The following is a 14,216-nucleotide window of genomic DNA, read 5'->3' on the forward strand; positions in this document are numbered from 1 at the left end:
CAACCCCAACCCCAACCCCAACCCCAACCCCAACCCCAACCCCAACCCCAACCCCAACCCCAACCCCAACCCCAACCCCAACCCCAACCCCAACCCCAACCCCAACCCCAACCCCAACCCCAACCCCAACCCCAACCCCAACCCCAACCCCAACCCCAACCCCAACCCCAACCCCAACCCCAACCCCAACCCCAACCCCAACCCCAACCCCAACCCCAACCCCAACCCCAACCCCAACCCCAACCCCAACCCCAACCCCAACCCCAACCCCAACCCCAACCCCAACCCCAACCCCAACCCCAACCCCAACCCCAACCCCAACCCCAACCCCAACCCCAACCCCAACCCCAACCCCAACCCCAACCCCAACCCCAACCCCAACCCCAACCCCAACCCCAACCCCAACCCCAACCCCAACCCCAACCCCAACCCCAACCCCAACCCCAACCCCAACCCCAACCCCAACCCCAACCCCAACCCCAACCCCAACCCCAACCCCAACCCCAACCCCAACCCCAACCCCAACCCCCCCCAACCCCGTGTAATTTATTTCAAATTTAAATGACATAAAAAAAGTAATTACTCCTGGAATCATCTTGAAAGTTGCTATTTTGCTATTTAAAATAAATTAGAAATATTTTTTAAAAGTTTTTTTGTGATTTGTTGAGATTTAATAGCGTGTTGAGATAATTTATAAATTAAAAAAAAATTAATATTTATAAGTTAATTCTAAAAACTTTAACTTAACTTTGACATTAATCAAATATATATTTTATTTTCTTTTTCTCATATTAAATAAACTATAAATATTGAAAATAAACAAATTAATTAAAATAAATAAATTTTAAATGGAGGCTTTTTCTGATGTAGTAGATAAATTAAGGAATTAACTTTATAGGCCACAAATAGAAGCTTTGAATTAACTGCAAACAAGACAATTATTTGAACCAAAGTTAGAGGTACTGTTGAAAAATGATGAGCTAAATATTAAAGATTAAGAAATCATAGAAGTAAATTTTAATGTACTTAACACTTTAATATGTATTGATATATTTATTTATTCATGGAAAGTTATTTGGGTACATAGTTAGAAAGAAAGTTAAATTAGAGAAGGATATTAAATTTATGATTAAATTTCTGGACTACTTCAAGTTTTTCAAAGAACTAAGAATGAATATATCGCTAGATTTGTATGTAGACACACTGAAAAAAATGTAATTCGAAATAGTAGAACAAAATTAGTTTATTTGCAGTAAATGTAATAAATAGTTAGTTTATTCATTCTTTAAATTTATTTTAGTCTATAATAGAGTTAAAATATATATCATATTTTGAATTTATTTTGTTAATGAATATATAAACTAGCCAAGTTAAAGAAAAAAAACAAACAATAAAATAACTTCTACATAGTTATAGAAGGAGAAGTAATGGAATTCTAATAGTTAAATTTTGAATAGGATTCAAGTAACGCATCAAATAAATGTTAAGAAATGCAAAACAATGTTTAATTAAAATAAGATTTTTAAAATAGCTCAGAAAGTTAACTCCTATTAGAAAAAAATAACTCTTATAATGCTTTAAATACATCTTAAGAATCTCTTTATGACTAAAAATCTAATAAATCATCAAGAAAAAGTAGTAGAATGAATAGCCCATCAAATATAGTTGTTTAAAATTCAGTAAATAGATTAAGCTAATTAGATCAATCTATCAAATAAGCCTTCTCATAATTTTCTCCAAAAGCACACAAAAAAAAAGACAGTATAGCATTTTTAGATTAAAATCTGATAGAAGAAGAAATGGCGTTTATTAGAAATATAAATTTGTGCTTAGAAAACTTTAAATCAATTGGAAAAATTAATCAAAATTCTAAAAAATTTCTAAAGGTTGTTGAAAAAGCTATTAGTCTATTGAAGGTAAAAAATAGCTTACTTCTCAGACCCTCTTAATTATCTAGCTTTTCAGTTTCTAGGCAGGACTCAAGAAACACTCCCTAGATTATTTCTAAGATGGCAAGCTAATAAGAATCTAAATGTAATTAATTACTAATGAGTAAAATCTGAATTTTTCTTCATTTTTTTTAATAAAAAGATGATGTTTTAGATGATGCAAGCCCTTACTCTCCATAAACTACTAATTAAAGGAATTTTAATCAAGATAGAGAATTTTAAATGATATTACAAATCGCTTCACACTTTAAGGATATGAAATTAAGAAAATTATTAAAATAAGGAGAGATATTTGGAGAGTTTGATGATGGTAACTTAAATCTTTTGGAATAAGGTTACATGTCAAAAAAGAAAACTTGCCTAGTCTATCTAAGCTATTCAGTGTATAATGAAATTATTCAAAAGCATCAAATACAGTCTGTTGAAAATAAAATAAAATTTCTCTAACAGTTTATCTTTTTTAAAAGTTACTCTAAATAGAAAATGAAAAACTATCTAAAATATTTTTAAAGTGCTACTTATTACAGAAACAACATTTTATATTCAGAGTTAGACCCATCCAGCTTCATTTATTTTATTATTTCTGGTGAAATTGAGTTTTCTCGTCTTTTCAAGTTAGAAAATGTAAATTTTGTTCACCAAAGTCATTCACTTTAAAATTGCAAATTATTTTTTAATTAACTTATCTTAAAAGTAAAATCAAAACAATAATAATGAAAAAATGATCCCCTTAAACAAGTTAAATGCCTAAGATTTTGATCTCACTTTTAATCCGTTTGAAAAGCAGGAAAGAGAAATTTATAAGTTAAATTAAGGAAAACAAAACAAAGAGAGAAGCTAATTAATAAAAAGAATTAATTCCTTTATTTTAGGTCCAAATCAGTATTTCGGAGAAAAAGAAGTGCTAACAAATAGTTTTAGAATATCTTAAGCAAAGGTACTTTCAGTAAAGCTTGAAGTGATACAATTACCGTCTTATGTATTTGTTATATTTTATTTTATTAACTTTATTTAACTTTTTTAAAAAGATTTACTATGAATAATTTTATGACCAAGATATTCATGAAGCCTGTTTACAAGAATCACATTTAAAAGAAATAGAAGAAATAAATATTTATAATTAAGTATAATCAAGACAGCCTTATTAAAATATAGTAGAAAAGCTTGAAAACGATTATTTGAAAGATTTTGTTAAAAATAACTAAAAAGATGTTACTAAAAAAATAGATTTATTAATGTCTAATCTACCTCCTTAGTTGCCCATAGAATTGTTAAAGAAGTAAAATAATTAATAATATTTTTCTTTTTTTAAGATATCATATCAAATTATTTAATATAATATGATATAATTATAGAGGGATATAAATAACATTAATTCATAAATTTTGAAAATTAAAATAAAGGGTTACAGTATGCTAAAATTGTGTAGAATTTTCCTTCAATTTAAAAAAAACCCCTACACATAATTTACATAAATTAATTATTAAATAAAAACGAAAATTTTAAGTGATCAAATTAAAAATATTTTTGAGTTTATATGTTTGAAATTAATAAAATTATAAATTTATATTGAAATAAATTAACTTTAATTTAAATAAATATTTCAGCAAACAATATTTATTTTAATAGCAAAAAAGTAACCGAGGTGGCTAACTATAAAGAAACATACTTAGATATGAAAAAGTTTAATGAGTTAATCTAATAAGATTAATTAGCGAATTCAAAAAAATAAATGAAAGAAGATAGATAATCTAAGATTAAATTTCTTAAAAAATTTGTTGAATAAAAATCCAAATTAAAAACTCCAGCTTAAAACTTACCATTTTATGATTAGATTTAAGAATATGTAGAATATGCAGATATTAAATTTAAATAAAATTAACCTTTAAAGTAAAATCTGGATATCAAAATTCAAAATATGCTTAAATTTTGCTCAAGCAAAAATTTATAGAGTCCTCATACTTTTATGAATAAACAAAATTCCTTTTAATTAACTACCAATTAGAATATGAATGACAATCAAGTTATTAAATCATCCTAAAATAAAATATCCACTGAATAAAGTTATTTTATCTAAAAAAAACCATCTAAGGATAGATTTTTTTCTACTAAAATAGAATTCGAATATGCAAACTTATAAGCAAACAATCAAAATAAAAAAAGAGTTTTATCTGCTATTCCTGCTCCTTTGACAATCAGCTCATTATCTCTAAATAGAAAACAAAAATTTAAATAATAACATCAATCAAGTTAATTTGAACAAAACCAAAATTTAAAAATGAATTTAATCTAAATTCCTTTGATTTAACCTGTAAAGTAGACCTTGTAAAGAAATTCATTTTAGAGCGATACGCCTTAGTCTCTAGACACTGCTGCTACTTTTAGAACAAAAAATTTGTCTAATGGTTCTTAATTTTCGTATCTTCACAGCGAATTCGCATACTAAACAGTAAATGATAGCATCAAAGAAGAAATTAGTTTGGAAGCCAATAATTTTGAAAATTAAGTAATTTAAAATTAGATTAACAATTAGCAATCAAAAATTAGGAGAAAAACTGTTTAATCTATAATCTGATTGATCTATTTTTAAAAAATACAAAATGAATTATAAATTGTATGGAATTAATTAAGTTGTTCACATTAGTAATTTACTTGATTAATTTATTACTTAATTAATAAAAAAACAAATTAACTATTTATGAACAGAAAGTTGCTATAATTTATAAAAATATTTAATAACAATCAATAATGTTTAAAAGAAATGGCTATAATTTCTAAAGGAGTTAGAAAAGGTAATGATACATAAAAAATAGATAATTATTTCTTATAAATACTCTAATTTGCTTAAAGATGACTATGAAAATTGTTAAAGTTATATTATATGTAAATAAATATAAATGGTTAAAATTAAAAAAAATTAATAAATTACAACCATTGCTTATTTATCTATCTATATTTATAGCTTCAATTTAGTATAAATTATTTTATTTTAGTATAGATTGATTATTTTATGTGATATTCAATCACTTTTTGCATAAACGCTTCATTATTATAGGTTAAATTTTTAAAAAGAATTTATTTATTTATTTATTTGTTAATATTTTTTCATTCTATTTTTCTGTAGTATGTGAGCTATTAAACTTCAGGGTTTTCTTAGAACCAGAAATATTGAATATTTTTTTACTTTCTTTCCTTTTGTTACTTTCCTCTTCTCTTAATTCCCTTTAGCATTCTTAATTAAAAAAATTAGAAAATTTGCAATCAAAATTAATTTTTTTACTCAAAAATATAGTAGATAGATTAAGCGAATAAACCAAGACATATTATTTTTAATAAGGTAGGACATACTGCAGATCTAACGCAGTGAGCAACTGCAAATGGAACAAAAACACCTCTTGCAATTATGTAGAGAACTATATATTTTTTATAAATATATTTTTAAAATAAAAAACTAAAATAATTATATAATTACTAATGAAGGTGTATTCGAAAAATTCATGGAGGTTTGTGTATCTTAAATTCATAGATCTCACGCATTGTCTGGCATTCATAGGGAAGTTACTTAACTCTGCAAAAAATAACGCATCTATATAGTTATTAAAATAATAATTTTTAAATTTCAATCAAATAACTGTCTATTATTAATATTTTATATGCTTATAATTAACTATTTTTAACTGCTTTTCCTATCTTTTTTAATACGTCATATTAGAATTGAAAACATTAAAAAATACGTAAAATTCTGCTATAAATTATAATATATAATGCTTTTTTTCTTAGACTTCTTTCAAAAGTTTTAAGTTCTTAAAGACAATCTTACTCTATATATTTTCTTTGTTATGATAATTAGCAGAAAAATATGACGGAAAAAATTTAAAGTATCAAAAGTATTTGAATAAATTTGAATTTATTTACACATGCATTCGACTCCTCCGTATAAGGCGGTCATAGAAGATAAATAAGCGACGACTACCATTACGTGATGAATAGCAATACCTAATCCATCTATGCCATAATAGAGACAGGCTATAGAATCATACAAAAAATAGGCTATAGAAAATATGAATATAAATTATTGGAAATCTGTATTTGAGCTATCTAGCTATGGATTATGAAATGTAATGTGGTAGCTAGTCAAAAATACGATAGAGAGCCCATGTGTTGCAGAGACTATTCTATTTTTTATGTCATTTAGGCTTTTTAAGCTGACTCCTTTAACTTCTACTACCTTATTAACAACGAAAAAGTATGCAACCCAAAAGATAAAGGAATAGCCGAATACTGTCAATTGGTCTTGCAGATTGCTCCTAAGATCATACTTGTTTAAGTTGTTGAAAAGATATTAGTTTAGTATTTATTCAGACATTTCTATTTGAGGTATTTACTTTTTTTAACTCTTGTTTAATAATTTTATTAAATTGTTAACTTTTTAAAAAAAAATCAATCAAATCAAAAATTTAAAGAGTTATTTTTATAATCCAATTAAATTCAACACTGATAAAAGAATAAATCTGGAACGTAATTAAATCAATCACACATAAACAAATATAAAATACATTATTCTATTAATTGTAAAAAAGAATATTCCTACTTAACTTTTTTGTTTTCTTTTTTACATCAAAAATCTTTTAATCAAATAAAATCTTGCATGCCTAAGTAAGTAACTATAAATTATGCAATAAAATATCTATACTATTTATGAAGCTTATAAATAATTTTACACTACTAATGCTATTTTGCCTTCCCTAAATATAGCTTAATCTTACTAATGCTTAGCAAGAAACTTAAATGAAATTTCCATAATATAGATCTATGATTTTAAAATAAATTTTAAGATTAATTAAAATTGAATCAATATATTAAATACTATTTCATAAAATAATACTTTTTATTGATGTTAAATTTAAATTTTTTATAATTTTATTATAAAAATAAGACTATATTATTTGAGAATATATCAAGACAATTTAACATTTCACAAAATAAAGCTTATTAAAATAGTAAAAATCTATTTTAAAATTTAAATATCTACCAAATACTAATAAAAAAATAAATCATCTGTCATTTGGCTATATGCAAAGTTTACTTTGAAATTTATTACAAATTTAATAAATAGTAAACAAGCACAGATTAATTAATAAACTGCTTAAAAGTAAACCTTCGAATAGAATAATAAAGTCAACTATTATTAGTAAATTTAAAAATTAAATATTGATCATAATAAATCATAATTATATAGATCAACTATTTACTGAGTGAATGTCTTTTACTATGTTTTATTTACCATAATTTTAAAAATTTCTAATCCAATTAATTGTAGTTTTTGAATAGAAAATATATTTTTTGTAATTAGTGTTTTAAAAATAAAATTTTTTGTATAATAGAACTTTAGAGAAAAATAAATTACAGTTTGTGCTTGTGTTCTGATTAATTTAATATGAATAATTTTTTCAAATAGTAAATTAAAGGAAGTAAGTAATTAAATTGCTTGATAAGGCAACAGATATTTATAAGTAATTCAGATTTTCTTTAATAATATTTATTATTTTTGATAGAAACTAAATTTGTATGTATTTATTTAAATCCATAAACAATAAAATGTAAGTTAAAAAATATAGTAAATTTAAATTAAATTACAAAGACAAAACTAATTCTATCTTATTTAATCAACCTTTAGTTAATTATTTTTAAATATATAATATTAATTGAGTTAAAAATGTGTTAACAAAATTATTAAACAAGAAAAAAATCTGCTCATCAATTAATAAATAATTTGAAATTAGAAACATTTTTATATTTTAAGTAATAGTTATAATAAATTTGAAGCAATAAAAATAAATAAATAATGTAAATAAATACCAAATTATGTTTTATTTATATTGTTAGTTTTTATTATAAATTTAAGAATTTTTATTAAATTATTAAGCGAACAAATTAAATTTTTAAAAAGAAATTAATTATATGTTTAAAGGCTAATTGAGTATTTATTTTTTTTGTTTTATTTAGTCAACTCTAAAATTTTTTTTGAATAAGAAATTATGTTAATTGTTTTAATTATGAAAATTAATGCACATTTTTAGCAACTTAGGTTGTTTAATGTGTATTAAATGAAATTTTAGGAGTTTTTATTTGATTAATTTAGCAATTTTCGTTTTCATCTTTAAGATAGGAATGAAGTACTTTTAATTTGTAAGGAGTTTGTTTAATTAGTGAAGAAATAGCCTCAAAAAAATATTGTTAATTATTAATTTATGCTTATTAGCTTTGTATAAAAATTAATAATTATTTCCTGCTGTGCTTTTTATCTTTTACATACATATTTTTAACATTATAGCTGAGCTGGCTTGTTTAAATATCTCTTGTTGCTTTTATTATTCCTTTTTTTACTAAATTTAGTAAAAAATTTTATTAGTTGGGTTCTTATTCACCAAATATAAGATCCTCATGATCTAAATTCATAAAATTTTCAAAACTTAAATTATTTAAAGTCTACTAAAGATTCATGATTTATATTTCCCACAATTTTTATGATGTAAAATTGGCCATTAAAGGGTTAATTTTGACTATATTATTTTGATTATATCCATAAAAAGCAACTCTATCATCCTTAGTAAATAATTTACTTCTTAGTTCATGCAATTCTTAGCTGAATAAGTTGAAGTGAAATTATTTCCATATTTCGGATTCAACAAAAAAGTGTATATCATATTTTTAAGGTTTTCTTAGTTTTTTTATTTAATTTTTTATGCAGTAAAAGTTGATATTTTATTTAAGGAAAATATCATTTAAAATATTTAAAGATATTATTTTAATTTAGGGATTAATGTAATAAATTTTTTCAATCAACAAAGTTAGTAACTAGGCTACATCAGAATACTAGCGTTTGGCATAAAGGATAAGACTTTTGATGAAAATTAGATTAGAAATTATCAAACACTACTCTTAGTCTTGTTTAAAATTATTGAGATATCTCTCAACAATAGTTATGTTTCTGAAATGATCAAGATTAATTAATGTAATATGTATTAAATTATTTTTTTCTTGTTGCTAATATAAATTTTCTGCTTGATCAATATGTCCTTATAATATTTCAATCCACATAATATTATACTCGATTAAAAATAATTCATAGAAATAATCATTTCCAGTGAAAGAGTGTTTTATTTTTTCCACTACCATGTGGCTAATTTTTAAATATTGCAAAGATTTTTAAAGTAAGTTTAAATATTTTTATGTATAGCTTAAGTTATTTTCAATCGAATGGCTTATTTTTTGAGCAAGTAAGCTGTAGTCTTAAACGAAATTCTATTTTATGAGTTAAACTTTGAGCATCTAAACTCTATGAATCATTTGCAGATACTAAAGATTACACAGTTTTGATTATGATACATTACCAGTATCAAAAGTAATGACGAATTCTTATATGCTTTGATAATCCAGCTCATTTAAAATTAATTGCTAAGCATGTTCTAATGTCATTTGAATATCTTAGGCTTTTTATTTTCTTTTGAGTTTATTATTATATAGCTCATGTTGCATCTAATAGTACCCTAAATTAAGCAAGCTTATAATCTTTCCATTTGAACTATTTAATTGTTTGAAGGTACTCATAGAATATGCAAAATGAATGACACAATCTGTAGTTCCTGTTATATTGTCTATTGATTAACTTTTGTAATTTATTAATTTGTTTAGCAAAAAAAATGTGTCATAAAGAGTTTTCATTTCTATGATCAAGTTATCATATGAACATAAAAGCTAAGTTGAAGTTATATATTACTTTTTATCAAATTTATCCAAAGAGTTATTATTTTGCTACTAATTTGAGCTATTTAATTTATTTTCTTAAATTGAAAATAAACTTTTTTTAGTTGATATGTTAATATTTCGATTAGAATTTAGTTATATTATTTATTTGCTAATTAAATTATTGTGCTACTCTAAAACTATTTCCAAATCTATTTGTTTATCATTTAGTGTTTTTATTGGTATGTTATTACAACTATTTACAAATTGATTCTTAGTAGTGTTATTGATTTCATTAAATGAGATATTGCTTTAAGATATAATAGATGCTCTTTTTTTAGATTAAGCCTAAGATTAACAAGAATATTATTTATTTCTCGTTGATTCGAAATATTTATTTTAGTCATTTTTATGCTAAGAATTTTGTTATTAATACATTGAATTTTAATTTAAAAACATAGTAAGTTTTACAATTGGGATTTCTATTTAGTAAATTAGAGCTATATAATAATTTAGTGCAAAAAAGACGAGTACTATAACCTCAAGTATGATAGAAATTGACAATGCTATTAAAAAAAGAGGATCTGTAGTCATTTCATACTAAAATAATGAAGAATCATATCTTTAAGTGTAAGACAAAATAAGAGAATTTGTTTTCAATTTTTTATTACTTTAATTAAATGACCATCTTTCAAATGTCTAAATAGGATAGAATAGTCCTATACTGTTTTTAATAAAATAAGATTTATTTAAATGAATGATTTGTGTTAAAATCTCTAATATAAAAATTTAATTTAAAATATTTTTCAAAAAAATTTTACTATGAAAGGTTGTCTTTAGACCACTTAATGTAGAAATTTTAAATATTATCTTATAGAGAAATACTATAGTTTCCTGTGTTGATATATTCCTTTAAGTTCTCCAAATTAGCTTTAAAATCTTGCTTCTCAAATTCTTTGTAATAAGTAGTAGAATTAAATTCTATATCTTCTAAGGTTATTTCTGTTTTATTTTCAGGAAATCTAAAATATTTGTGATAAAAAACCTATTTTTATTTATTAGCGTAATTATTTTAAGATAAAATTTGAGAAATATAAAAATTTACTGTATTATTTTCAGTGCTAAATAAGGTAAAGTAATTTTAGTTAATTGATGATTCATCAAAATTAACCAGCGAAGAGTATAATTAAAACATTTGAGGGGAAATTTTATAATCTGCAGATAGAATTACTTCACTATTACCGTCTTAATCAAATATTTTTGTGGATTGTGTTATTATAATATCACCAGTAAAAGCATCTTTATAAGGTTTTATTTAAGTGATTGTATCTATTTAATATAATTACAAAACTTATAAATAGGTTTATTAAATTATAATTTTTCTTACTATCTTCTTGAATTTTGTCTGCAAGAATATACCAATCTCTGCATCTTGGATCATAGTTTTCTTTATAATTCCCAGGTACACAATTTTAATAAGGCTAAAACGCGGTAACATTAGAATTCATGCTTTTAATTAAAAATATAAATTTTGCAAATTCTAAATTAAATAATGTAATTAATAAAGCGCTGAAAAATTAAAATTTATTTTTAAATGCTACTGGCTAAATATACTTATCCTAAAAAAATTTTTCAGAGTACATCTATTATTACTTTCTATCTGTTTAAAAATAATAGTATTTATTTTTTAAAATAAATGGATTTCTAAAAATGAATACTTTTTTTTTTATTACTAAAATTTAATAAAAAATACGACTGATAAATGGATGGTTTAGCATCGGTTGATATGTTTTTTAATACAAAATTTTTAATTCAATGTTCTAGAGGTAAATTGTGTAATTAATGTTAATAATATAAATAAGCTCATCTATATTTAGAATATTTTATGAGCTAAATCATTAATTGAAATAGATCTTTAAATTAGTTGCTTTATTTACTCTTTGCTAACTAAATTCTGATAATAGAACTAATTCTTTTACGTATTTGTAACATAATGTAAAATGTAAATAATACCTTGTAGGGAAGCCAGATTGAAGGCTGTCATCAAAAGCATAATACATAGATTATATGGAGAATAGATCCTTTTTTCTGATCGAATAAATCATTCTTGCGATGATGTATGAGTACCATTACTAAATGATAAAAAAAATGTTACTTTCTTGAAACCAAAAATTTTTAATATACATTCTGCAATTATTATTGCCTTAAAATAGGAAGTTGACTAAATTCAAAAATATTTCTGTGGAAGAAATTATAAACATACAAAGCATTTTATTAGAGTTCTTAGTAAAATAGATTTGAACATTTCTTTTGAGGCTAGTAAGGTGTTGAGCAATTCAGAAACTAAAATGATTTATTGACTGTAAAAATAAAAATTTATTGCTTAAGTTTTAAAAATTAAAGTTGTTACTCTGTATTTTATTGTCTCTAAATTTCTTGTAAAAGTTCCTAGTAAATATTAAATCTTATTATACCTAATTAAATAAAAATAAAAGTTAAGTAAGTATCAATGAACAAATACTTTTCAAAAAATATACACGACTAAAGCCTAAGTCAACGATCATTTTACTTGCTATTAATCCATTATGTAAATTTTATTTAAATGATTCAAGTTACTAATCTGATGAGCGTTTTTCCCTTATATTAAAAAGATAATTAATTTTCTTTTCATTTTTCTACCTAAAAATAAATATTACCATTCGTTGACATTTTAAATGAGCTACTGATAAAAAGTAAATAGCACTATCAAAGCACCAATAAATATAGGCAGTGTAAAAGATAAAACTATCTTTATTACAAAACTCATTGTATTATACAAGATTCGCCTTATATTTTGTCAAATATGATAACTGGATTTACTTATTTTTAATTTCTCTTTCTTTTTAGGTTTTTAATTAAATAATTTTTTCATAACAATTTATTATCAAAACGATTTATTAATTATCTTTATTTTTAATAAATTTTTAAGCTTGTTACTAGCCATAAATTTATTATGTTAGTATTTTCAATGTATCTAATTTTCTTTAATGATTAACTAAAGCTATTTTTATATTTTAGATTCGCAATTATTACTGATAAAAATTATAAACTTATTCACTAAATTAATAAATTTATTAATAAACTTCAAATTTACTCAAATGAAAAAAAATATTTTATGATAATTAATTTAAAATAAATTTAAAATCTATTTATATCAATATTTTTAACCAAAAAGACTGCCATTCTAAACAACTAAGATAAAAAATAAATATCTTTAATTAAAATCTCCTTTACTAAAATCCACACCTTTTCAAAATTATAATTTTTTTGTTAAAGATATTTACTCAGAAAATTTAATATTAATTAAATTTTATTTTTTTACAAAATTTTAAAATATTATTTTATTAAGATTAAAAAATTTCGATTTTATGTGTAAAATTATTTATAAAACATATTAAATTCTGTTGAATTACAATTTTGATTATGTTTAGTAATTGAATTTTCATAATATTATAGTTAATGCAAATATTTACTAAAAATTATTTTGGAAATTATAAGGTTTTGTTGTAGAATTTTATTTACTGAATTAAAATGTTTATTCTTTTAAAATTAAATTTTGTTAATCAATTAAATATAAAAATAATAATATAAATTTGATATATCACCCATATAAATATTAATTTGGGAATAAATTCTATATACAAAATATGAAATAAATAAGGTCCTTATTTCTTTATAAAAAATTAATTTTAAGGGCAGGTATGTAACAATTTATTTTTTAAATAAAAGTATACAAGAAAGTTTATGAACTCTCAAATAGTTAAATAAATATTAGATAAGACATAATCATAATTAGAAAATACTGTGTTTTTAAAATTAAAATTTGCTTTTAAAATCAATAACAAGTTTATTTTCATTATTATTTTAGCAATTCTTCAACCTTTTCTTTATATTTACTATATATAATGAATATAAAAAATTTTATTTCTTCTAAGTAAAAGAATTACTGTGCATATTTCCATATATCCTATTTTTGTTTAAAAAATTCACAATTCAAAATTATATAAGTGGTATAATTATAAACATACAATTTTATAAATAAATAAATATATTTTTTAAATATTTTTAGAATTTTTACGTTTAGTGAAATAAATTAAATCTTAAAAAAAAACACTGTTTTAAATAATTTAATAAAATTTCTTTAAAACCATAATAGTTTTACATTATAGATTATTGATTACTAAATAATAGATTTATTCACTTTTAAAATTTTTTCATAAATAAGTAGGACTTTAGTTAGTTTAAATTACTAAAATATATTAAACTTTTTTAATAAGTATCAATAGATTATTATTATTAAAATGTTGGTGTGTCTAAGTTAAATTTATTTAAATTAAATTAATTTACCACATTCAGCAGTTTAATTTTTTATGGAAATTTTTATAATTTTTAGATAATATCATTCTAAATTTCATATTTGTTTAGGAGTTTATTGATAGAACTATTCTAGCTGACTGAAAAAATTAAAATATAAGCTTTTCT

At 22.6% G+C, this 14,216-nt stretch overlaps 4 protein-coding genes across 4 annotated transcripts; 2 read left to right on the plus strand and 2 right to left on the minus strand. All coding sequences in view use genetic code 6, as the record gives it.

Annotated features, from left to right (window-relative positions):
- Window positions 1-1,020: 1,020 nt before the first annotated feature.
- Window positions 1,021-3,338, plus strand: TTHERM_00947320 (cyclic nucleotide-binding domain protein, putative; the record flags this gene model as incomplete). Its single annotated transcript, XM_001030968.2, has 6 exons — window positions 1,021-1,258; window positions 1,366-2,034; window positions 2,092-2,573; window positions 2,644-2,928; window positions 2,978-3,228; window positions 3,305-3,338. 6 exons carry the CDS (start codon window positions 1,021-1,023, stop codon window positions 3,336-3,338), a joined length of 1,959 nt encoding a protein of 652 aa, XP_001030968.2.
- A 232-nt stretch (window positions 3,339-3,570) lies between these two features.
- Window positions 3,571-4,524, plus strand: TTHERM_000947324 (hypothetical protein; the record flags this gene model as incomplete). Its single annotated transcript, XM_012800112.1, has 1 exon — window positions 3,571-4,524. The coding sequence occupies exon 1, from the start codon at window positions 3,625-3,627 to the stop codon at window positions 4,522-4,524; it is 900 nt and encodes a 299-aa protein (XP_012655566.1). The 5' UTR covers window positions 3,571-3,624.
- Window positions 4,525-5,054: 530 nt separating this feature from the next.
- On the minus strand, window positions 5,055-6,315 carry TTHERM_00947330 (TLC domain protein; the record flags this gene model as incomplete). Its single annotated transcript, XM_001030969.3, has 4 exons — window positions 5,055-5,181; window positions 5,230-5,362; window positions 5,422-5,535; window positions 5,865-6,315. 4 exons carry the CDS (start codon window positions 6,313-6,315, stop codon window positions 5,055-5,057), a joined length of 825 nt encoding a protein of 274 aa, XP_001030969.1.
- A 1,640-nt stretch (window positions 6,316-7,955) lies between these two features.
- TTHERM_00947340 (transmembrane protein, putative) lies at window positions 7,956-12,501 on the minus strand (the record flags this gene model as incomplete). Its single annotated transcript, XM_001030970.2, has 9 exons — window positions 7,956-10,419; window positions 10,517-10,740; window positions 10,801-11,024; window positions 11,083-11,204; window positions 11,709-11,827; window positions 11,880-12,055; window positions 12,106-12,169; window positions 12,233-12,332; window positions 12,392-12,501. The coding sequence occupies 9 exons, from the start codon at window positions 12,499-12,501 to the stop codon at window positions 7,956-7,958; spliced, it is 3,603 nt and encodes a 1,200-aa protein (XP_001030970.2).
- Between the last annotated feature and the right edge of the window lie 1,715 nt (window positions 12,502-14,216).

Source organism: Tetrahymena thermophila (assembly GCF_000189635.1).
Source record: "Tetrahymena thermophila SB210 genomic scaffold scf_8254382, whole genome shotgun sequence".
NCBI classification, from domain to species: domain Eukaryota; phylum Ciliophora; class Oligohymenophorea; order Hymenostomatida; family Tetrahymenidae; genus Tetrahymena; species Tetrahymena thermophila.